Source organism: Scyliorhinus torazame, chromosome 4, assembly GCF_047496885.1.
Source record: "Scyliorhinus torazame isolate Kashiwa2021f chromosome 4, sScyTor2.1, whole genome shotgun sequence".
Lineage (NCBI taxonomy): Eukaryota > Metazoa > Chordata > Chondrichthyes > Carcharhiniformes > Scyliorhinidae > Scyliorhinus > Scyliorhinus torazame.
In genome coordinates this window covers 136591523-136617924 of record NC_092710.1, presented here as the reverse complement: position 1 = coordinate 136617924, position 26402 = coordinate 136591523, and the positions used below count along the sequence as shown (strand labels likewise).

The following is a 26402-nucleotide window of genomic DNA, read 5'->3' as shown; positions in this document are numbered from 1 at the left end:
CTATTACGGAGACTAGCTTTTTAAATTTCAGAATGTATGAATGGAATTTAAATTCCACCAGCTGCCAAGGTGGGATTTGAAGCTGCAACCCCACATCAGCCTAGGCCTCTGGATTACTGGTCTGGTGACATTACCACTGTCTCGTCAACAAAAATAAACCTTTATGATAACTGGAGGCTGTGCATCAAGCATCATTAATAAATAAAATACAATAAATGTAAACTGAAAGTCCAAATCATTTAATATCAAGAAACAGAAATCTCAATTGAAAATTTGAAGCACACTTAAACTAGGACAATGGTTGACAATAATATTCTACTCACCTCAAATTGCTTTCATCCATACATAGCATGTAATCAAATGTTAAGAAATCATTCTTGGTTACCTAGGAGTTTAAAAAAGCTTAATGTCTGATTCTTTTTAAGTATTATGTACTGTAATGGAATCATTAAGTTGATTATCAACAGATATGTTTCAAGGAGTCAACCCGCAAAAAGCCAGTGATAACATTTCAATTTGTAAACTAATTATTACTATCAACAGGCATTGCTAAGCTAGAATTAATGAAAAACTATTCTGCATCATATCAAGCCAATGCCAGGTAGATATTTGCATCATTTTCACTCATGTTAGAAGTTATCAATTCACGTTTCACCTCGAGACTGAATCTTGGCTGATACTCCAGTGCAATATGGAGGGTATGCTGCATGTCCTCTTTCAAAGGAGACGTTAAAGCAAGAACCTGTATTTTATTGGGACAAAATATTCCATGGCACAATTCAAAGAGCAGAGGAGTTCTCCTGATCTCATGGTCAACACTTGTCCCTCAACCAACACCACGGATTGTTTAATTGGCCAGATCTCATTGTTGTTTGCCGTGCACAAATTAGCTGCCGCCTTTCCCTGTATTATAATCGTGACTACCCTTCAAAAGTAACCAATTGGCTTTATAGACTGTCATAGAAAATGCTTCATGTGCAATTTATTTCCTCCTTTCTTTAAGATGTTATTACAGACAAAAACAAACATACTAAAACTGTGCATGAATAGTGGTTAATCTCTTTTTTCATTGGCAGTCCATCAGGACAGAGGTGTGGGTCCTGAGGTGACTAAAGAGTCCAATGCTGGACCTGCGCACACTATCACAAACAAATAACAAATTAAATTCTGATACGAAGAGTTATCCTGTTCAAAAGCATCTTTTTATTTTTAAATTCCTATATTGCACTCTTAGTTTTCAAGAATATAACATCAAATGCCCACTCAGCCTTCACAGTTCAGGTACATAAACAGACATTGTGGCATTATGCAGTTTCTTCCTGTGTAACATTCTGCCAAGGAAATCAACCCATCTGCCACTGAAAACAGACATTCATGCTTTTGTCACCTCGATACTCAACTATTTCAATGTTCTCATGGCCAGCCTTCTTTCCTTCAAAAACGTTTAAAAATACAAAGTCACTGGCAATGGTAATGAGACAAAAAAAAACCAAAAGATGTGTCTAGGGGAGACGTGAATAGAAAGATCTGAACAGATGTCCAAAAGCAAAAGGAGATGAGAGGAACAAAAAAAAAGCTAAGCTACCAAAGAAATAAAACAAAATGGGGGCAGAGATTCCGATCTAAAACTGTTGAACCCAATGTTGAGTCCAAAAGGCTGTAAAGTGTCAAGTTGAAAGAGGAGATGCTGTTCCTTGAGCATTCTTTTGAATAAACAAAGATGCTGTCATTGCAAATATATACATTTTTAAATATACAAGAATGGAAATTATATGCCAAGTCAAGAATATATCTTTCTTAAAACATGGCTGGAACTTAGCTGTTTCAGCAGCGGCCCTGGAAATGGGCAACTTAGTGGCAGGGACAACTGGCCGACTACAGTTATGTGGCAGTTGGCCAAAAGACAGAAGAGGTGCAGGCTCCCGGCCAATTATGCAGGAAGGAAGCTTCTTAAGACAGTGTCAGGTGATGGCATGGGAGGTCCAAACATCATCATGCCTGCAGTGACAGGGCAGCAAGCTTTGATATTTCAGAGGCAGCTAGGACTCTGCAGAATGGACATCCAAAACCTTCTTCTCTGCCACTTAATCCCATCACCCAGACCTCTAGTGATTATTTGTCCTGATCAACGTCAAGAAGAGAATGCCCAACTTGTACATGGCTAAACCAGACAAACGGATGGCACCATGGTTCTGTGTCTGCCTGCAGGTTCTCCTCCAGGCTGCCAGGGAGCAGCAGCCTCCCTGTCAGACCAGGAAGCCTGGATGGAGATTGCAACGGGGTTAGCAGCCATGGAATCTACAATCGTAATTCAGATGCAACGTAGATCAGAGCTTCATGACTTCCCCTCACCATCAGGGTAGGTTTGGTGGGATAGTTAGAACATGTGACTCTCATGAGGACAACAAGCAATGACTCACAACTAGGTCAGGCAGACAAAAGAAACCTAAATCTCAGGTGTGAGAAATTGCAGGCTCTTTCCTCCATTGTTGTACAAGGGCTGTGAGAGAGAGAAGGTGGATGGGACAATTGGAAGGTCCATTATCTGTCAGAGAGAAACATGCCAATAAGGGCATTAATTGTCCATCGAGTGGAAACTCATTGTCCCTCTCTGTCACCGGAGAAAATACAATAGAGAACAGGCAACGACGGGTGTATCAGAACGTCTACAACTGTAGAAAAGGTTGTTGAACTGGTCGGAGAGCAGGGGAGCCAAGCAATTACAGACTTCAAAAAGAGTGCAGAGAGGCAAGATGAGGAGGCCTTGAGCTTGATATAAACCACAATGCAGAAAGGAGACATGTCTGAGGGATGGGAAAAGCAATTGTGAACAAATTTAACCTAGTTCTAACTTTAGTACAAGACTTCATATTCCTGAGAGAGCCTGCTCCATCATCCATGGCTCTGCAATGCATCACAGGGCAGGAGGGGAGAAAATTGCTTGGACATCCTTCTAGGTGCCCCTCCCATCTCCAGTGATAATAATAATAATAATCTTTATTAATGTCACAAGTAGGCTTACATTAACATTGCAATGAAGTCACTCTAAAAATCCTCTAGTCGCCACACTCTGGCACCTGTTCGGGTACACGGAGGGAGAATTCAGAATGTCCAATTCACCTAGCAAACACTCGTGGGAAGAAACTGGAGCAGCCGAGGAAACTCACGCAGACACGGGTACAGAATGTGCAGACTCCGCACAGACAGTGACCCAAGTCGGGAATCGAACCTGGGACTCTGGTGCTGAGAAGCAACTGTGCTACTGTGTAGTCAAGGAGGTGCCATTGTACAAAAGGAGGAGGAGTACCAGTTTGTTTCTTCTGGGGACTCTTCTCCACACTTCAAGGGTAATACTAGTGAGGCAGCAAACTCCAGTGGCAGGAGATTATAATGAATGACATGGGTCAATACAGGTGTTGACTGAGCAGACCATAGGTTTGCTGCAAATGAGATTCCACAGCCTGGACATGTTCTGGCAGAGCTCTGTAGTATGCAGCTCAGTGGCTGTCAAGGAGTATCATATTCTGCGATGCTTTGCCCATCATTATCAGCAGCCATGTCTTAGTGGATAGCCCATGTTGCCCAGAATCCATCTGTGAAGTAGCCACAAACTACTTTGACACCTGGTAGTAGAACGGAACACAATCATTATGAGAGCATCCTGGGAACCAAGGGACCGTCTCCTGTGGCCAAACACCAATTGAACGTTAATGAAGTGGAACAAACTCCTTTCTGTTGATAAATGCCCCAGGGAGCCCCGATTGCCACACGTGTAATCGCGACCCCCTGAACTGGTGATTGCACCGAGGCTCAAAAATATTTCTGCTCGGCTCTCTGGAACAGGGCATGCGTGTCAGTGATGAGTGGTTGCCAGTGAGATGCCTCACAAATCCCCAGTGGAGCCTGCGAAGGAGCTGGCTGGCATTGGAATTTAATGCCACTATCACAGGCTTGAGCTAACTCCAAATCACAGTACACAGGCCAGGGGCAGCCTCCCAAGAAATCGGCAATTGTTGCAAACATAGTTTTGTTGACACTGGAGGTGGTTGAGGCGACACCTGTATACTCTGGGGTGTGGTACTGATCTTCGTCTGACTGAGACCCGATTGGTTCACATTTAACCCAACCATCCTCAGTTTGAACCAGCTGCAGGCTCTGTCCATTGATGTCCACCAGCCATTTGTGCATGTAGACCCAGTTCTAGCCCTTCTCTGCACTGTTCCTGCTCCATTCGGGTTTCAGGAACACAGAGTGGACAACAACCACCTCCGCCCAAAGAAACACAAGCTGCACTAGAAGGGATGTGTCTTTGTTTCGGAGTTGGAGAATCACCGCAACTATTTCAATTAAATGTAAACTTTTGTTGGCTCCAAAAGCCCCGACAAGGGTAGGTTCCCCACTTGGCCTTCAGAAAGCACAGCTAACCGTGTTTGACTTCCACAGTGGTCAAGCTCTTACAGCCAGTTAAATCTGGTCTTGTCCTCCCCGTGATGACTCTGGCACTGACCCTTCTCCCCCTCCATGGTGAATCACAGCATCCTTGCCCCTCTTTGAAGAAAATGGCTGAGTTGTAACAGGGAGCTCCAATAGCTCCCTTTTGCTTGTTCACTGCCAGCTTTAAATTGCTGTGGAAACAAAGGCCTACAATCCCCATATGTCTCACACTAAATTTAAATCATAATGTTAACGAGCGATAATGATATAAAAAGACATTGAAATTACCTTCCCACAGCTTGGTGAGGGTATTGCTATCCTGGTTCCTCGCCATTGGCAGGATAATTCGGGCCTTTCATTCCGAAGAACTGACATAGCACCTCCCACAAGATTCAAAGATGTGCGTATGGCCATCAATGACAGAGCAATGATTGGGTGCACAGGTCAGAATTAGAGAAACACAGATTTCTCAGAGGGTTGTGAGATTACAGAGATAGGAAATGGCATAGTCATGGAGGGATTTGAAGACGAGATGAAAAATTTACAATCAAGATGCTGCTCGACAGGGAGCCAATGTAGGTCAATGAGCACAGAGGTGATTGGGGATGTCCTGTCACGAAAGCGTTTTCAAAAAATTTAATAGATTCCCTTTGGGTCGAATGTCAAAAAATTACGGTTACCAAAAGGTCTGCAGTCCAGGAACCTACATTTAGCTGAATCTTCAAATATATAAACCATAATCCTGGCTAATTTACAAGACCTCCACTTAGATCCTTCCCACATGAGCACAGTTAAGATTGTGAATTGTGCAGCGAGGAAAAATCATTAATAATTTCCTTCACTTAGAGATACTACAAGCTATTATACACTACCATTGTGGCATCCTATAAAACAGAGGTTTTCCTATTTTTAAAAATTTGAACAGTCAATTTTAATATTTCATTGTTTCCAGTTTTTAATTAAAGGAGTAACTGACTGGATAATCACTTTGAACAACCTGCGAAACACTTGATTCCTCCCCGTGCATTACCAGTCTGAAATCAGCAGTAGTTATAAAAATCAATTAATTTGATCACTCAGAATTTCAGTGGCTGCCTTGCAGTTTGTTTAAAGATTATACCTGTAGCATGGTATTGTAGCCACGTAAAATGGCTGCTTCCCGATTAATTTGGCCAAAACCCGATTTAAAATGGCTAACCGGAAAGGCTGATGGGAAAAGCAGGTAACAAGACACAAACGGACAGCTGCAGGCAGAATATCATATTCGGCTCTGGGAGAGTCGGCCCAGATCAATACTCAGGGCTATTAACAGCCCATCAACCCAGACATCTGCAGTTTAATCGGCTATCCCCGGCGCCTGCAGTGGCCAAAACAAAGGCAGGTGAACGACCACCCCCGATCGGGGAATCGCCTCGCAATTGGACGTATCGAACCCAGTGATTGGGAAAAAGTCCAATCACTTGGGACGCAGGGTCAAGGGCCGCCCCAGGAGGCGGGAAGCCCCTGGGCCCTATAAAGTGAGGGGCCAAGTTCAGATCGCTCTCTCTCCCTTCTTCGCCTGCTCGAGACCTTCGCAAGACCATCCACCGGCAACTGTAAGTTTGAATCCACCGATCGCTATCCGATAAAGACTCCTAGCCATCGACCTGTATCAGCCTTTTGAATCCCGCGGGCCAGATCCGATTCGATAAGCCATTCGTTTCCCTGACCTGGTGGGCTCTTCCTAAAGTTAAGTATTGGCCAGTAGTGATAGGTTTATTATATAGATAGTAGGATTATTGTATAAACATTACTTGTTGTATATAATAAATGACCGTTGATTTCAATCTTACTAAGCGGTGTGCTGACTTATTAATCATAACTTGAACTTGAACCACGTGGCGGTATCAGAAAGATACCTGGCGACTCGTGAGCAAAGGTGACGTAATCCGAGCTAATAAACTAAGGCTAAAAAGAGCAACATAATTGGCGACTCCGCCGGGACCCGACATAGAAGTGGAAAACCACTCCGGGAGAACCCCAACAATTTGAATTAGAATCCAATCGGAAACAAAAAAAAAAAAACCCCACAAGTGTTCAAGCGGTTCTGGTTAATAATTCACAATTCGGAAGTGTGTGTATGCATGCGGAACAAACAGGGTTATAAGGTAAAACTGATAGATTGTGTTGTGTCAAAACTGTCGGAAGTCTGTATTTTCAGAAATTAGCGCAAGCCGTACCCGCATCTACGACACCACCTTAGCTCCCTGTTCCAAATTTGAACGTTAACGAGCAGATAAGAGAGATAGCCATGCAGGCAATGCAGCGCCTCATGAACCCCGAAGAATTTGCGGTCGCAACAATCAGCAGCGTTAGAGTGGGACAGTGTCCCATTTGGGAAGTGGAAATTCGCAAATTTCTGCAGGGCAAAGGATGGCCCGTGTGGAGCGGTTTCTGTAATAACGACGACTCAGGTCCTGGAAGTATAGGGCATACTTGGTGGGAGAACCTGAGTGAGATCCATAAAAAGAGCTTAGCAAAAGCGCGCAAGCCGATGGCAATCGTGTCCTGCATGGCACAATTGCGAGGCACAGAGGAGGTCGTCAGGACGCTCCGAAAGGAAATAGAGGGCATACATCGTATGAGTAAAATCGATGTATGCGAAATGGAAAAGGAAAACCTGGAATTGAAAAGGCAGTTAGAAGCCAAGGACAAAGAGGTGGCTGACGCCCAACGGGGTCACCAGTCTTGTCTGGCGCATTTAAGCAGTTTTCAATCCCAGTATGAGAAGGCTTATCAGGACATGCAGCGTGCCATCCTGGTTAAGAAAGAGACGGAGAAGCAGGTGGAGACACTACAGAAGCAATGTAGTGATCTCAAGGCAGCCTTGAGAGCACTCCACGCTGCAACCATGGAACAAAGGCAGAGTACCTTGGACCATGCAAAGTGCAGAAAGCAAATTGCAGACCTGCAAGCAATGCTTTCTGTCCAAAAGGGATTCCAAGACACCTTTGGGGAAGGTTTAGACCAGGAAGACGGCCCTGATTGGGAAGAACTGCAAGAGACAGCGCAGAGATATGTTCAGGGAGCATGCGCGCAGGGAAAACCCCAAAGGAGGAGAGCACCCCCACCCCCCACACAGCAGATAATACAGGCTCCCATGAACCCTGTAACAACCCACCGCACCGCAACAGCAGACGAGGCGGAAGTCTTATATTCCACCCCCCTCACAGTGACCCAATTACGGGACGCGTGTGCTAAAAGCGCACCATTCCTCCCTGCTTCAGACCCACACCATTTCTTTGCCACCGTCAAACACCAGGCGACCATGTACGGCCTGGATGAAAAAGAGCAGGTAAAGCTCACGGTCCTCAGCTTCGACCCATCGGTCGCAGCAGCCCTTCCCGACCCACAGAATGTAGGAGGAGGCACCCTTGCAGAAATGCATACCGCGATCCTGGATGCGATCGGGTACAACCGGGGCGACCCCGTAGACGGTCTAAATAAATGCAGACAGAAAAAGTCTGAACACCTCACAGCGTTCGCAGGACGCTTGTGGATTCACTTTGAAGCCGTTTTCGGCAACGTAGACCGTGCCCATTTGTCCGCAGATAATATGGCCAAATGGACCCGCACCCTTATCTCCCATGCCACGGAAGCAGGACAGAATGCCTGTAGTAATTATGACCCCTCGGACGAGGCTCACAATGAGAAGTGGGTGGTCAAAAGATTGTCCCGCGTTTGGGAACAAGCGGCTCACGGTAAATCCGCAGCTAGAACCCCTGAGGCAAACCAAGCCGCCGCAGACGTGCAGGCAGTAAGAACCACTCTCCACAACCCCGCCTGGGTAAACGAGGGAAAGAGCAGCCCAACCGCAAGAATGCTACAATTGTGGACAGTTGGGACATTTTGCCAAAGAATGCAAGGCCCCTAAAAAACCACAGAGAGCCCAACAGACAGGCACTCTCAATAAGAAAAAGGCAGAGCCCATACATAGCGTTAGCGCCCAGTCTGATTAGACAGACTTGACCGGAACGAACTGACGGTGTACAGGCTCCCCCAGCTGGGTCTGCAATACCCTTTGGGATAGGTCAGAACGACCCGTAGTTGCAGCAAGGGTTAGGGGACAGCCGATCGAGCTTCTCTGGGACACAGGAGGGTCCCGCACAACCTTAAATTCCTCCACCCTTGGTAAGGACACGTGGCCCACCACAGCCACTATCACCCTCAGCGGCTTCACAGGCCACTCACAACAGGGTCATATCACAACCCCTGTACCCATCCAGATCGGAACTATTAATACAAAACACCCCGTAGTGTTAGTCGACCTGCCCCCAACAGCAGAGCACATTTTAGGGATCGACTTTATGAACTCTCACCACCTCTCTTTCGATCCAGTCAACCAGTGTGTCTGGAAGATGGCGAAATCCACTAGAGCCCCCGCAACACTCAATATAGGGGATTATATGAACAAAATTAGCGCAGTAGGCGAGTTTTGGTTCAACCCCACCACACTCAGCACAGACCGCCAGGTTAGGGCAGTCCTGCAAAAGAACAGGGCAGCATTTGCAACCCACAAACACGACTGTGGACGGATGACCGGTTCCGTACAGATAATCGGACCGGACCCAAGACCCCAGAAACAGTACGGATTTCCCCTAGAAGCAGAGGGAGAAATCCTAAAGGTCATAGAAAGCTTATTAGAGCAGGGTGTCCTAAGATCGGTAGCCTCGACTAATAATGCCCCGATTTGGCCAGTAAGGAAACCCGACGGATCATGGCGCTTGACCATTGATTATCGGGAACTCAATAAAGTCACCCCCGCAGCAGCCCCCACCATTGCAACAAGCCCCAAGACCATGCTCAAACAGGGACTCCACGACCAATATTTCACAATTTTGGACGTCAGTAATGGGTTCTGGTCCATTCCATTGGCAAAGGCGTGCCTGTATAAATTTGCCTTCACTTTCAGAGCGCAGCAATACACGTGGACATGCCTGCCACAAGGCTTCCACAACGCCCCCTCCATTTTCCACCGACAGCTGGCAAATGGACGAGCAAAATTTTCTCGCCCCGAATGTCTGGTACAGTATGTAGACGATCTACTACTGCAGACAGACACAAAGGAAGAGCACATTGAGCTTCTGTCCGAACTCCTGGAATTACTACACTCCATTGGCTGTAAAGTCAACCCCAAAAAGGCCCAAATATTGGAAGAAAAGGTGATATATTTGGGTACTATCATCACACACGGCAAACGCGAGATCGAGCACAAAAGAATTGACTCGATCGCTAAATTGCCCCTTCCCCAAAACGTTTCAGCCCTCCGGTCGTTTTTAGGACTGGTTGGCTACTGCCGAAACCACATTGACGGTTTCGCCAGCAAGGCAGCGCCCCTCTCAGACCTCCTAAAGAAAGGAGCCCCCTGGGAATGGCTTCCGCAGCATACAAATGCTGTGGAATCATTAAAACAGGCGCTCATAGCCACCCCCGCACTACAAGTTCCCGACCCGCTTTCCCCATACGCCATAGAGGTAGCGACCACAGACCGCACCCTTTCAGCCGTGCTCCTGCAGGAACGGCACGACCAGGTAAGACCCGTCGCTTATGCCTCCTGGATTTTAGATGCTGTGGAGTAGGGATTCGCAGCCTGTGAGAGGCACCTGCTCGCAGTTTTCTGGGCAGTCCAGTACTTCTCATACATTACCGGACTGAACCCCATCACCATTTTGACCGAGCACACTCCCACCCAACTTTTACTAGACAGACGGCACCGTCAGCCAAATCCGCGCTGCTAGGTGGACCCTTCTCTTACAAGGACGGGACATCACAGTAAAACGGACAAAGACTCACACATACTTACCGGACAATCTACAGTACCCCGGAACCCCCCATGAGTGTGAAATCATCTCGCCCCACCATAATACAGGTCCCTTTATAGCTAAAACACCGCCCAGAAAACTAGCCACTCCATCCCAGGACCCCCCCTCACCCGGACACGTGTGACCCCATTAGGATTTATGTGGATGGATCTTCCACGATCCTGGATGGGCAACGCATAACAGGTTGTGGGATTTATGTGGAGGATGCGTAGGGACGCGCCCTCGAGGAAATCGCACTAAGATTACCCGTACACTTAGGCGCGCAGGCAGCAGAGTTGCGGCCATCGCTTACATTGTAAGCACCCAGATTCCTTCCCCAGCCCAGCAGACATATATTCAGACAGTCTATACGTCTGCAACAGCCTCACTGAATTTCTGCCCCTCTGGGAAACAAGAGGATTTGTTTCCGCGGATGGGAAACCCCTCCCCTCAGCCCCATTACTCCGCCATATTCTGGAAAAAGCCAAGAACAGGACTTTTGACATTATAAAAGTCCGTAGCCACCATCGTTCCTCCCCCCCATGAAATGTAAAAGCTGACGCGCTGGCTAAGGCAGGATCCAGGCATGGGTATTTTTGGAAGCCCCCCAGAGAGCGCCCCAGTGAGTGCGCCAGTGAGTGCAGTTCAGGTCGCGCAGACTAGGATCGAAGATCTAGTAGAGGCCCAGAAGCAGGACAGCGCTCTCACTGAAATCGCGAAAGGGAAGTTTCCAGCCTCATACGAGAGGTACAGAAATACAATAACCACACATGACTGTGTGGTGCTAAAGGACACCCTCTACGTAGTTCCTGAGCAGGACAGGAATCAAATGATCTGTTTATTCCATGATGGTCATAGACACCAGGGAATCGAACCCACCGCAGCCCCCCTCAAACAGCTTTGTTGGTGGCCAAGTCTCAAGGAAGATGTATCCCATTACATTGAGAATTGCCTCAGCTGCACTCAGAACAACCCAGATAGATATGCCAAAAAGGCCCATCTCAGCCACACCCGACCCGTTAAAGGCCCCTGGACTAACCTCCAGATCGATTTTATAGGTCCATTGCCCCCCTGCAGGAATGGCTATAAATATGTTCTGGTGGTCATAGACACTTTTACAAAGTGGGTGGAAGCATTTCCAGCCTGCACCAACACCGCGAAAACCACCGCCAAAATCCTAACCCACCACATCTTTACAAGATGGGGACTCCCCCGCAGTATTGAGTCGGACCAAGGTTCTCACTTTACGGGACGGGTCATGCAGAACGTCCTCACGATATTTGGCATAACCCAAAAATTTCACATTGCGACCACCCTCAGTCGAATGGTATAGTGGAGCGCATGAATCGGACCCTAAAAACCACCCTTAGAAAAATGGTCCAGCAGAACAACACCACTTGGGATTCGGTCCTCCCCTTTGCGCGGTGTTTTTGCGTAACACTGTTTCCACCTCCACAGGTTTCACCCCACACACCCTCATGACCGGGCGCCCCATGAAAGGGACAGAGTACTTGTTGGGTTTAGACCTGACCAGCCCTGAAGTTACGGCCCTCACCCATGAGAAAGCCGTTGAACAATTACTTATAAATGTAAAAACGGCTCAGTGAGCAGCCTCTGTTAAACTGGGCACTAAAAGAAAACAGAGCAAGGCCTGTTTTGCTAAGGCAGTACATGCAACGGAGTTCAATATAGGACAACAAGTGATGTTGTCCGTGTATAACCCCAGCACATTTCTGTCTCCGAAATACTCGGGTCCGTACTCCATTACGGATAAAATAAGCCCATCGGTATACAAAATCAAATACCAAAATGGTAAGACTGCATGGTTTCACATAAACCAGCTAAAGGTTTATGGAGAACAGTCAAACCACTCCCACCACGTCATGCTTGACGCAGCAGACCAAACCCCGCCCACAGCCAACGTAACCACACCCACCCCTTCTACGTCCAGCCCAGACACGGACTCGCCCCCGACTCCACCCACAAACTTTACGCCCCGCCCCGGAACGCTCACAGATTGCAGCAGCACAGACAGCGACTGTGACGACTGCCACAGCACGCCTCCCTACTATCCTGGTCCCACACCCAGCAACTCCGACTTCGACTCCAGTGACCCCTTCCTCATCACTTACTTAAATAAACCACACCAGACCACCAAACCACACGGACGACCCCGACTTTGTCCCCAACCAACTCGACCCTACTCATTGGCACCGCGACAACTCCTGCAGACTCGTCTGCAACGACGAGGACGACCCCAACTCACACCACACAGCCCTTTCCACCCTAATTCACTCCAGAGTTTGGCACCCGGGAGAAGGTGACGACCTCGGGTCTGACTCCCAAGCCGCCAACCCCTTTGCGACCCTGTTCGCAACAGAGAACTGAGGTGTCCACATGATGATTTAAAGGAGATACTTGGTGAAAAGTGTGGTCCTTCCTGATGGAACCTGCAGAATGTTTCCGTTGTTTGTATGTTTGTTTAATGTTGTTCGTCCAACAGGAGAATGTTCTCACCGCCACACACCCATTCACCTGAACTTTTTCCCCACTGACACCCACCGCGGCCACACGCCCATTCTGCCGAAACCTCTGAGGACTTGCCTCAGACACCCACCACCGCCACATGCCCATTCGGCTGATACCTCTGAGGACTTGCCTCAGACACCCACCGCCACCAGACGCTGGTTCAGCGGAACTCACTTTTCAGCTGATACTTGTTCGGGTATCAGACGCCCGATCGTAACTGCTCTTCTGATTTGATGGAAGATTCAGAACAGCAACCCCACCATGATGACTACATTTTTGTGGTTGCTCAGGCAGTGGAGAAACGGCGTGAGACCCCCCCCCCCCCCCCCACCGGTTGGTCAAAAACACTCGGGTAGGGGACATACGGTATTGGTAGCCGTCCTACCCGGGGACTCCATCCAAATCTTACCCGTCGCGGCCCATATGCACCTCATTCGACCTTTTCCTTTCAAAAACAGTTTTATTTATTTAGGCAACCTTTGGGTTGCTGCCAAATGCTATTTACATCCTAGAACATTTGGATGGTAAACTTAGCACTGGCCCACCATTGGGAAGTGTGCCTAACATTTGTTTTGAAAAAAAGAAATGGGGGAGAAGTCACATATTGTGACCAATTATAAGGGTTTAATTGGCCCCAAGAAGGACAGACACACTAACACACCGGATATTAAACCAAGGTAGTTACAGATACTATGCTTGTCTTACAGAACTTCAGAAGCTCCAGGACCGGAGAAAAATAGCGAACACAGAGAAAGAAAAGAAAGAGGACAACCATGAGGACTTCGGTCATCATGCTCAACATCTTTTTGGACATTTGGTTGCGCGGGAACGCGGACCCCATTACTCCAAACCCCCCTGCTGTTAATGTTTCACTCCCCCACAGTACCGAGGGCCCAGTCACCAGCCACGCTGCATTATCCTGGTGTGCCAAGTTCATAACTTGGTACTCCTTATCGTACGTCATTGAGGCACTGTTAGCATTGGCTATACTCAGCTGTGCAGTACAGACCATGCGCCTCTGCAAGTGGAAAAGGAGAGTGTACCGCGCTCGAACCCCAGTATATCGGATCCGATCCCCGATATTCGGCTATGTCCAGACCCCAGCGACCTATAAAGAATAAAGAGTATTCACTTGCGCTATTACTGTAAATAAAGAGATGTACAAAACATTTCATTGAAAAAAAAAATGTATGATCCTGAGCTTGACTGCCAAGCCAGGAAAGAGTATATTAAATGTTGTGATTGTTGTTGTATGTTTTAGGAAGATAGGATAATGCAATCTTGAGTGAGTATAGAGTATTGAGGTAAAATTAGAGGTTCCCAGTTTTACTTTTTTTGATACATGCCCCTGCCTGACAGAGCGCCCTCAAGAATTGTTTAGGTAAATTTTTGTGCATAGCTAGGGTCAGAATAGTGGCCATGTAGGAGGTGCCCCCCCCTCCGGTCAGGGAACGAAAAGGACAAAATTTATGCGATCTTTCACGCTTCGCGTTAGGATCACAAGGCGGGAATGTAGCCACGTAAAATGGCTGCTTCCCGATTAATTTGGCCAAAACCTGATTTAAAATGGCTAACCGGAAAGGCTGATGGGAAAAGCAGGTAACAAGACAAACGGCCAGCTGCAGGCAGAATATCATATTCGGCTCTGGGGAAGTCGGCCCAGATCGATACTCAGGGCTATTAACAGCCCATCAACCCAGACATCTGCAGTTTAATCGGCTATCCCCGGGAACAATTGCAACATATTAGCAATCGAATATCGGGCCAGACCTGTCGGCGCCTGCAGTGGCCGAACAAAGGCAGGTGAACGACCACCCCCCGATCGGGGAAAATCGCCTCGCAATTGGACGTATCGAACCCAGTGATTGGGAACAAGTCCAATCACTTGGGACTCAGGATCAAGGGCCGCCCCGGGAGGCGGGAAGCCCTTGGGCCCTATAAAGTGAGGGGCCAAGTTCAGATCGCTCTCTCTCTCCCTTCTTCGCCTGCTCGAGACCTTCGCAAGAACATCCACCGGCAACTCTAAGTTTGAATCCAGCGATCGCTATCCGATAAAGACTCCTAGCCATCGACCTGTATCAGCCTTTTGAATCCCGCGGGCCAGATCCGATTCGATAAGCCATTCGTTTCCCTGACCTGGTGGGCTCTTCCTAAAGTTAAGTATTGGCCAGTAGTGATAGGTTTATTATATAGATAGTAGGATTATTGTATAAACATTACTTGTTGTATATAATAAATGACCGTTGATTTCAATCTTACTAAGCGGTGTGCTGACTTATTAATCATAACTTGAACTTGAACCACGTGGCGGTATCAGAAAGATACCTGGCGACTCGTGAGCAAAGGTGACGTAATCCGAGCTAATAAACTAAGGCTAATAAGAGCAACATAAAGTAATCAGAGCTAATAAACTAAGGCTAAAAAGAACAGTATGTCACCATTAGATTACAGGAGGTGATTTTGTATTCCCATTTATAGAAAGAGAGAATTAAAGACACACAAAAGGTGTAGCCATGATTAAGCACTAGAGTTATATCGTGTCATGATTTTCAGGTTTATTTGGTGGATAATCCTTTCGGTCAGCGTTTTGTCATCATTTCAAATATGGAACTAGGATTTTGCACAACATGGTGTGGACCTTTTACGACCCAATATCTCAATAAACAGTGTTATGATCAGACAATTGTTACAATAAATATATCAGCAGTAATAATACTCTGTAAGTATCGCCGCATCAATCTTGGTCATCAGAGGCAGACTGACAACTTTCAATCAAACCTTTACATTAAAACACATGATGAACAACATACCAGTTTTCACAATGAGAGCAATCCATTTTCTACATTAGTTGATTATGGAAAATTAAGTTGCAACACCCCATCATAAATGTACATTTACTTTTCCGACCTTTCACTGGAGGTATTCAACACTGGTTCAGAACTTCTTTAAAATGCAGGAAACTTTCTGCTGGCTCCCTGCTGGATAATCATTCATTCCAGCTTGGGAGAGAGCAAGAGACATGTCACCTGATCATGTCGACAAGATGAGGATCCACTGCACTTGCCCATATTAGCCATTAAATTCCCCAGAGCAGATTAACTGATAAAATTGATTTGTTACTTGTGTAACAATTGAAAATTGAATTGTTTCAGTCAAGATCTGAATCAATACTTTCTTGTAACAAAATTCACTGTAACTATTACAAAGAGGAAACTATTGAGAATCAAATTTCTGTACATTAGATATCTTAAAAATCAAAATTCACGATTTACAGCAAGTAAATTTAAATCACCATATATTTAGACAAGCAAGAATTGACGTGTTTCATTAAAGGATCAACATTATTTGTCATATACACAAACATTATTTGTATTATCTTTGAACACATGGCATGCTTATGTCCAGATTTAACTGTTCTTCAATTAACATGATATGATTGCTAAGTGTGTCCTTTGTGCACAGTTCATTGTGCACCTCTGCTGGGATCACGCTGTTGCTCGTCTGGACCCTTCTCAGCTTTCTGGAAGACTAGTTTCCTTGCCAGTCTTTTGTGTCTTAGTCTTTTGACATGATACGTCCTGAAGACCGATATACATGTTGGCCATGCATGCGTCTTCAGCTTTTGTGTTACCAACTTCTTTTGTTTCTTTGCGTGAAATTTTTTTCTGCCGCATAGTTGTGTGCCTTTTGGCCTGTCGGCCACATTGCCAATGTTTTCTTGCTTGGAGTCATTGGTGGGACTCAGGGTATTCCCCACATTCCTTTTCCTCGTTGTTTTTGACAACAATTTTGTGACTGCTCCTCTTTTGGCTCTGGTAGCACCCATCTTGCCACTGGCCTGCGCCATGGAAGCAGTAGTTTGAGGGGCATTTACAGAGACGTCTTGTGCTGGCGTGCTTCTGAGGGACTGTACAATGGTGCTCAAGTCTGCACCTTCAACGGCTGGCTGCAGAGCCTTGCACTCTTGTATCTGGGTCGGCTTGCACTCTGGTGTCTGGGTTGGATTTGCAGTCCCAGCATTGGGTGTTGTCCCTATATCTTGAGCCCCCAGGTGATGGCTCCTCGGCACTCGAAATTACAATACAGAGGTCCTCTGTATCAGAGACACCAGGTGGTGACTCATCCCCATCTTTCGATATTATATACATATCGTTTATCGTCGTAGAGCTGCATACAGATAATGATACACTGTTACCAGACATGGCTGTATCAACTGTTGTGCAGCTGCATACCGATGCTGCCAGTGGCTTATCCTCGCCTTGTAATATATTATTTATACATTATCCGTCGTCGCGGGATTGCATATAGATACTGACATCTACAAAGTCTGGGCGTCCCTTCTGATCACCTAGTCATTCCCGCCAAACCACCGGCGTAGCGCTTCACAGGCTCCCTCACTGAGTTTGCAATAACTCCTGCAAAACAACCTTACCAGCGTTTCATATTCATCCTCCTCCGGCTCATCCTCCGAATCTTTACTTTTTTCTTCGTTTTCATAAGTATCATCGTGCTACTCATCATCGGAGTCAGTATCATCTGCAAAGATTTCTCCTGTAAAGTACAACATTGCTCATGGAATTGTGTGTTCACACAGGAGGCGACCGACTTCAAAGTCAGCAGCGTGTCTTGCTGCAGAACCTTTATTCAACATTCCATGCTGTGGAGCTTCTGGAGGACTGAAGAAATTAAAGAATGAGTCATTTGGTACAATTTTCGTAACTGTTTTGGAGTGCTCCGACGATTATGCTTCGGCTTCATTTTAGTGGTTTTCAATGTGACATTTGTTCCTTTCTTCCAGTCGATCTGGCACCCTGTGCATCCTGTGATTTCTGGTTTGTCACAGAATGAGAATTCACACTCGTCAGGCCGCGATTCCGGCTGGTATGCTTTCGTAATTACCGAATTTGTAAAATACTAATTTGGCTCAAACTTAAACTCCAGAGTGAAGCGTATTGGCTGTTCATGCTCTGATCATTTACATCTTGTAGATGCTATAATATAGGCTCATCATGCTCCTGTGTCATCCCACTGAGTATATACGCTTTCTTGAAGACCATTCACCAGAAATCTGGAATTCCCTTTGGCTTTCCCATTGCTTCATCGGATTTGTTGTCTTCCGCCTGGACTTTTGCTTGCTTCTCATCGAGCAAGTACAACAGTTTATCTCGTTGGCCACTCATTGTCTAGACCATGCAGCCGCTTACGACTATTCTTATACGTACATAAAAAGCAAGAGGGTTGCCAGGGAAAGGGTTGGCCCACTGAAGGACAGGGGAGGAAATCTATGTGTGGAGCCAGAGGAAATGGGCGAGGTACTAAATGAATACTTTGCATCAGTATTCACCAAAGAGAAGGATTTGGTGGATGTTGAGTCTGGAGAAGGGTGTGTGTGAAGGGTGTGGAGATAGACTGGGTCACATTGAGAAGCAAAAAGACGAAGTGTTGGGCATTTTGAAAAATATTAAGGTGGATAAGTCCTCAGGGCCTGATGGCTTCTACCCCAGAATACTGAAGGAGGCAAGAGAGGAAATTGCTGAGGCCTTGACAGAAATCTTTGGATCCTCAGTCTTCAGGTGTTGTCCCAAAGGACTGGAGAATAGCCAATGTTGTTCCTTTGTTTAAGAAGAGTAGCAAGGATAATCCAGGGAACTATAGGCCGGTGAGCCTTACGTCAGTGGTAGGGAAATTACTGGAGAGAATTCTTCGAGACAGGATCTACTCCCATTTGGAGGCAAGTGGTCGTATTAGCGAGAGGGGGAACGGTTTTGTGAAGGGGAAGTAGTGTCTCACTAACTTGATAGAATTTTTCGAGGAGGTCACAAAGATGATTGATGCAGGTAGGGCAGTGGGGGCAGTGGATGTTGTCTATATGGACTTCAGTAAGGCCTTTGACAAGGTCCCTCATGGTAGACTGGTATAAAAAGGTGAAGTCACACGGGATCAGGGGTGAGCTGGCAAGATGGATACAGAACTGGCTAGGTCATAGAAGGCAGAGAGTAGCAATGGAAGGATGCTTTTCTAATTGGAGGGCTGTGACCAGTGGTGTTCCACAGGGATCAGTGCTGGGACCGTTGCTGTTCGTAGCATATATAAGTGATTTGGAGGAAAATGTAACTGGTTTGATTGGTAGGTTTGCAGACGACACAAAAGGTTGGTGGAATTGCAGATAGCGATGAGGACAGTCAGGGGATACAGCAGGATTTAGATCGTTTGGAGACTTGGGTGGAGAGATGGCAGATGGAGTTTATTCCGGACAAATGTGAGGTAATGCATTTTAGAAGGTCTAATGCAGGTAGGGACTATACAGTGAATGGTAGAACCCTCAAGAGTCTTGAAAGTCAAAGAGATCTAGGTGTACATGTCCACAGGTCATTGAAAGGGGCAACACAGGTGGAGAAGATAGTCAAGAAGGCATACGGCATGCTTGCCTTCATTGGCCGGGGCATTGAGTATAAGAATTGTCAAGTCATGTTACAGCTGTATAGAACCTTAGTTAGGCCACACTTGGGAGTATAGTGTTCAATTCTGGTCGCCACACTACCAGAAGGATGTGGAGGCTTTCGAGAGGGTGCAGAAGAGATTTACCCGGGTGTTGCCTGGTATGGAGGGTATTAACTACGAGGGGAGGTTGAATAAACTGGTTTTTTTCTCACTGGAACGAAGGAGGTTGAGGGGCGACCTGATAGAGGTCTACAAAATAATGAGGGGCATAGACAGAGTGGATAGTCAGACTTTTTCCCAGGGTAGAGGGGTCAATTACTAGGGGGTATAGATTTAAGGTGCGAGGGGCAAGGTTTAGGAGGAGATGTACGAGGTAAGTTTTTTTTTTTTTTTTTTATACACAGAGGGTAGTGGGTGCCTGGAACTCGCTGCCGGAGGTGGTGGAAGCAGGGACGATAGTGATGTTTAAGGGGCATCTTGACAAATACATGAATAGGATGGGAATAGAGAGATACGGACCCCGGAAGTGTAGAAGATTTTAGTTTAGATGGGCAGCATGGTTGGCGCAGGCTTGGAGGACCGAAGGGCCTGTTCCTGTGCTGCACTTTTCTTTGTTCTTTATTCAGTAGGATGTCATCACTTTTCTGATCAGACTGCTCTGGTCCTTGGTTGAAATCTGATCAATGTGATCAATGTAGAACTGTTTTCTGGGGGCCTCTCATCAACTGCGCTAATTGCTCGGATTTGGCCTACTGCAGGACACGAAAAACATTATTCTGCGAATGGATTTGTACAACCACACCTGGAACATACTTTTCCATAAGTTAGACATTGCCCTTGGCCATGTCGATTGGGGCGTCACGGCAGCACAGTGGTTAGCACTGTTGCGTCACAGCGCCAGGGACCTGGGTTCGATTCCCGGCTTGCGTCACTGTCCGTGCAGAGTCTGTACCTGCACGTTCTCCCCGTGCCTGCGTGGGTTTCCTCTGGGTGCTCCACTTTCCTCCCGCAGTCCAAAGGTGTGCAGGTAAGACGGATTGGCCATACTAAATTGCCCTTAGTGCCCAAAAAAGGTTGGATGGGGTTACTGGGATAGGGTGGAGGCATGGGCTTAAGTAGGGTGCTCTTTCGAAGAGCTGATGCAGACTTGTTGGGCCGAATGGCCCCTTCTGCACTGTAAATTCTACGATTGCTACATTTCTGGCACAAGATGGCGGTTCTGGTCGGCCGCTCACACGGAGGCCACGCTTCTTATTGAACTGCGTCACAGTGCTGTTGGCACTGATATCTTTCTGGTATAAGTTGGCGGTTCCGGTCGGCCGCTTAAACTGGCCGCCCACATTTCTTATTGAACTGCATCACACTGCTGTTGACGCTGGCGTCTTCTTCCAAGTAGATGCCAAAATGTTTTGAGCTGACGGTACTGATTTGCTGTCCAGCCAACTCATTCGCACAGCAACTCTTAATTGTATTTTCCAATTTCAGGTCTTCTTACCGCAGCAATCTCCCAAGGAGCTCGTCATTTGATCTGCCAAATACTATTTGGTCGCAAATCATCGAACAGTTTAGATTGCTGAAATTGCAGGACTGTTCCTTCAGCCTCATGTCGGTAACAAAACTGTTGAAAGATTTGCCTGTTTTTTGGGTGCACGTACAAAATAATGTATCTTTCAAATGGTTTTTTCCCCCCAGAGAGCAATGCCGATCGACGTATTTTATTACTTCATCGTACCTCTTGCTTTCCTCTTCGCTATCAAAAGCAAAGGTATTGTAGATTTCTATTGCTTGTGAACCTGCCAGCGTGAGCAGCAACGCAATGCACCTCTCGTCAGGCTGTGGCTGCAGGCCAAGGGCTGAAACATAGAGCTTAAACTGCTGTTCGAAAACACGCCAGTTTTCATCCAGGTTACCAGTGACTTGAAGCTGCTGGGGTGCCTTAAAACCTTCCACCTCGAACTTCACCATCGTTTATTGCATTGCTCTACCCCGACTGCTCTCCCGCACTCGACAACATAATTTGCATGTTATTGCTCTCAACAACCTTTTTAACCATTCTTCTTTATTTAGTTATAACCAGAGTAAACCTAATCAGGCATCAGTGGATATAGTTCTCCCAACCCGCAGAACGTGTGGTAATGCATCCTCTCTAACATGGTCCAGCCCAGGAGGTGAGAGTAATTTTAACTTTCCAGGACAGGTGGGCTTACTGGGGTTGAGAAGTTTAAAACAATTCGAACCCATCCACTTCTGGTTTTAATGGAGGAATTAAATCTCTGCATTGTTATCAGGGCCAAATCTTTAGTTTGTGCCAGTTGATGGCTGTGAAAGACTTCTACACCACTTGATATTTTACAGAATCATGAAGTAATAAAAGCACAAAAAAGTAGATCATACCAAGTTTTAAAATCGACAAAACTACTATTTGCCTTGCTAGATGTTTAATTTGCCTTCCATTGGCAGAAAGCCACATACTTCAATTTATATCTTTATAACCTATCAATAAACCGATCTTTAATTCCTCACTTGTCTGTGCATACTGTTATCCCATGATAAATTTTCAAGACATGTATAGATTGTAGTTGTCCCTTTTTCTGTCAATTCATGATCAGACATTCCTCAAGATACTTAAATCATGACCATGTGAGCTGTCTTGCATGAACATTTCATAAATAGCACGGGCTGGTCAGCTGTTGCTAAAAGGCAACACAAGGATATCTATATAGGTTTTGGAATTTGATTTTTTTGCAGATCTTAAAATTGTCAAAAAGTAACAAAAATATTATATTTGTGAATAGAGCTAAAGCAAGCACTTAAAGATTTTTGACTGTTAAAGAGATATAGCTTCCAAAGTTCAGACATGTTAATAGCAAATTTTATGTAACATTTACAATATCATTTGTAACAATGTAATAGACAGCACCCACAGTTGAAGGTTTGGGAGACATTTTTTGGACTATGTCAAATAAACATCTTTTTTCACGAGGCACGTGTGATTTTACGGATTACAAGTTGTTCATTTGGAAAATACAGAACATCTCATTATAAGTATAGCCCTATGATACAGAAATTATATATCTGTGGAGCGGTCTCTTATAAAACTCACACTTTACATAATTGAAATACACAAAATAAAAATTCCTCCCACCCTTGCCTAGTTATTAAAGTTACAACCACTTCCAAAAAAATGTTGATCTTGACTAATGCAGGTGTGAGTTGTGATTTTAGAGTTCCATTTGTACATGTTCAGGAAAAACCACAGAATAGGTGTGTTGTTATTCACTAAACTAATTTGTCAAACTGCTTTCCACAACAAGGCTTCAGCTTACTTCAACTTTAAGGCATACTGGACTGACAGGCACTAAACAACTCAACTGTGTCGGTCCTTGGGGAAAGGAAGAATAATGTCATCAGCATGTCAAAGATTTACATTAATCCTGTTGAAATGCCACAGAAAATTAAGTTACAGATGAATAACTCATAAGATGAATCAAATGTAGCAGTAAACTATGTAAACGGAGATAATACAAATGTAATAAACCAGTTATCAACAAAACTACCAAATGTTAATCATGTACAGAAGGAGGCTATTCGGCCCATCGAGTCTGCACCGGCCCTTGGAAAGAGCACCCCACTTAAGCCCACACCTGCGCCCTATGCCCGTAACCTCACCTAACCTTTTTTGGACATTAAGGGCAATGTGGCATGGCCAATCCACCTAACCTGCACATCTTTGGACTGTGGGAGGAAACCCACACAAATACGGGGAGAACGTGCAGACTCTGCACAGACAGTGACCCAAGCTGGGAATAGAACCTGGAACCCTGGAGCTGTGAAGCAATTGTGCTAACCAGTAATATTATTTTGGTGGTTAAGGATTCTTATCATTAAAAATAAAATTGACAGGTTTAGCCCAGTTCTTATACACTAAACATTGCAGATCCAAAAACAATATTCATTTGTATCAGATTTGTAAAATTGTAAGGTATTGCCCACAGAGTCAGCGATTTCCCCGAGATGATTTTTGCAAAGTAATTATTCAAGACAATTTAACAATATAAAGCTGATTAATGCAAGCATTACTTCCAAATTATAAACAATTTAACTTCCTGAGAGACAAATAATTAAAATACAGTGAAGCACTTGGAAATAAAAAAAAGTTTTTTGCTGCCAAGCAAGAAACAGTTAGGTCAGGTTTGTCTCTCATTTGCGAGGTAGAATAGGTTTATATGATTGTGTTGTGCAACAAATAATTTTTCTTCTTTATTCTTTCATGGGCATCACTGGCAAAGCCAGCATTTGTTGCATATTCTTAATTTCTCTTGATCTGAGCAACTTGCAAGTCATTTCAGTGGACAGTTAAGAGTTGACCACAGATATCATGGTTTAGAAGCAGATTTTTTTCTTTGAATGACAATCGTAAACTAGATGAATTCTTATAACCATCGATTATAGTTGTCATGGTCACTAGCTTGATTTCAATTCCAGGTTTTATTATTGAATTTAAATGCCTCAGCTGCCGTGGTAGGATTTTAACCCTTGCCCCCACAGCATTGGTCAGGGCCTCTGTAGTGCTAGTCCACTGACATTAACACTGTGCCAACTACTGGGGAGACGGTAGCAGATAGATTTGAGGAGCAGGCACTGTTATCCTTGGAGGAGAGAGCTTGAGAGGAGATTTGATAGAGGGTCCAGACAGAGTAGACAGGGAAAAACTGTTTCCATTGACAGAAGTGTCAAGAAGTAGAGGGCACTGACTTAAGGTGATTGGAGCAACCAGTGACAGGAAGAAAATCTTTTTTTTTTTTAATGCAAAGAGGTTCGGATTTGGAAAGCACTACCTGAAACTATGGTGGTGGCAGATCACGGTTTTCAAAACAGAATCAAATTGTAAGAAGACATAAAATTTGCAGGGCTACAGGAAAAAGAGAGTGAGGGAGGCACTAGGTGAACTGTTCTTGCAAAGAACCAGCACAGGCATGACAATCTGAATGGTTTCTTCCACGCTGTATAACTATTTAATGAAAAATAGCGATTCAATTATTTGAGAATGTAATGTTTAAAAGCACTTAAGATTTGCCCAAGAAGCATGTTAACTTGTTCTTCGAAATGACATAATTTGATGCAGCAACCACCCTCTGTAATTACACAAAGGTCCAATACTGAAGGTGAAAACAATTCAATTCAAAATTGTATGTACTTAGTGATGAGTCAACTGAACTGTTATGCACCTTCTAATAAACAATTGAAGACAGATAAAGCGATCCAAGAGCAGACATTTACCTCCTGTCGTGGATAGAAACCACGACATCCTGGTAGAATAGAAAGATAGAGAACACAGAATAAAATCCAAAATGGTCATATCCCATCTTCATCCATCGAATTATATGTAACAGGCTCGAGCAATAAAGAAAAAAAAAATGTGTAGGTTCCTGAAATCAGATGCACATACAGTATGTTGTGATTTCCAGCATTTCTTTGGCATCTTGAGAGAAAGCGTGTCTGCATGAGAAACAGGCTTTTTCCAGTCTGGTTTGGAGTTGGGAATGCAATTTTTGGCTAGTCGGATTTCGTGCTCAGGCACCCGAAGAGTCACTAGAGAGTGCATCCCTGCCCATCACGGCAGCCTTGCAATTGTTCAATGCTCAAAGGTGCATTATTTTGGCTGGGGAGGAAGTCTCGCCTTAGTGTTGCTGGCCAATGTGATTAGTCGCCTAATGTGAAGAGGGTCCTTGTGGGAGGGAGACCCCAACCTCTTCATGCCCGAGGCTTGGGCATGCTGATGGTTGGGCATTTTCTCCATGCCTTGCCCCTGTCGTCTTCCTGCCAGTCTCAATATGGAAGCCAGGTGGGCCTCAACTGGGATGAGGACAGGCAGGCAGCCCCAGTCCTTGTCCACTTTCCACAAAATTGTTGCCAGGTCGCAGGCAGACATGATGAGAGCAGGAGGGCCATCTGGGAAATGTTATGGGCCACCCCTGCCAATAACCCCACCGGCAAGGGACTGTAAAATTCTGTCCATTGTTTCTTCGGGCAAGACTAATTTGTAAGAGATTTAGGACTGAGGTCAGGAGATTTTTTTTACTGTTACATGGGCAGTGAGGCTGGAAAATGCATTGCTAAATTTCAACTATGTCAACATTAAATAATGGGGGAAAAAATGTTGGAACAGGCCAGGCACATGGGATAGGGGAGTACTCTTCTTTTGGAAAATAAACATCACCATGGACCGAATGGGCTGAAAAGCCTAATTTCCTTGTATTTTCTAAAAGATTCAAAAGGAATAAGACAGCCAACTCACATTTATAAAACACTTTTCCATATCTTTCAAAGTAGCCAAAATTGCTTCATATAGTAGAGTTAATTCAGTTCGTTATTTTGGTAAAAGCCTGATAAAAAATTTAAAATGTACACACTTTAAACATCTTGGATAGTGAAGATACTGATTAATTAATGTGGAAAGTTCTTAAAAACATGGATATGCAATGATCTTACCATATGAAAAATTGCTTCACTAGGTGTTAAAGTAACAAAGTGAAAAGAAAGACTTGCATTTGTACAGCGCTTCTTATGACCACCTCTCAAAGCACTTTACAGCCACTGAAAGTACTTTAAGTGAAGACAATATTGTAATGCAGGAAATGTGGCAGCTAAATTTAACCCACAGCAAACTCCCACAAATTGCACGGTGATGATGACCAGATAATCTGTTTTTGTGGTGTTGATTGAGGGATAAATATCAGCCAGGAGAACAGAGATAAAACACCACATTCTGGAGTGGTCAAATTAAGAAACAGAATTTGGAACTGAAGAGACAATGGCATTGTAATAATATCACTGGACAAGTAATCTACAGGCCCAGGCTAATGCTCCAAATCCTGTCACAGCATATGGTGGAACTTAAAATTAATGATTAAATCAGAAATATAAAGCTAGTTTCAGTAATGGCGACCGTGACAACTCCTTGATTGTTGAAAAAAACAAAACGCCCATCTGGTTTATGAAAGCCACTTAGAGAAGGAAATATATTGTCTTTACCCAGCAAGTGACTTCAGACCTACAGCAACCTGTTTGACTAACTGCCTAGCAAGCCACTCAGTTAGGGGACAATTAGAAATGAGCAACAAATGCTGGTCTTGTCAGCAACACCCACAGCCCATG

The 26402-nt window shown here is 45.1% G+C and overlaps 1 protein-coding gene across 5 annotated transcripts in view; it reads right to left on the bottom strand.

Moving 5' to 3' along the window:
• acp1 (acid phosphatase 1) overlaps nucleotides 1–26402 on the bottom strand; it is a 47395-nt gene that overhangs the window by 6816 nt on the left and 14177 nt on the right. For all 5 annotated transcript variants that reach the window (XM_072498658.1, XM_072498659.1, XM_072498657.1 and 2 more), the window contains one exon: nucleotides 324–385. In XM_072498658.1, the coding sequence (XP_072354759.1) occupies nucleotides 324–385 (62 nt within the window). The remainder of the gene's footprint in view (nucleotides 1–323; nucleotides 386–26402) is intronic.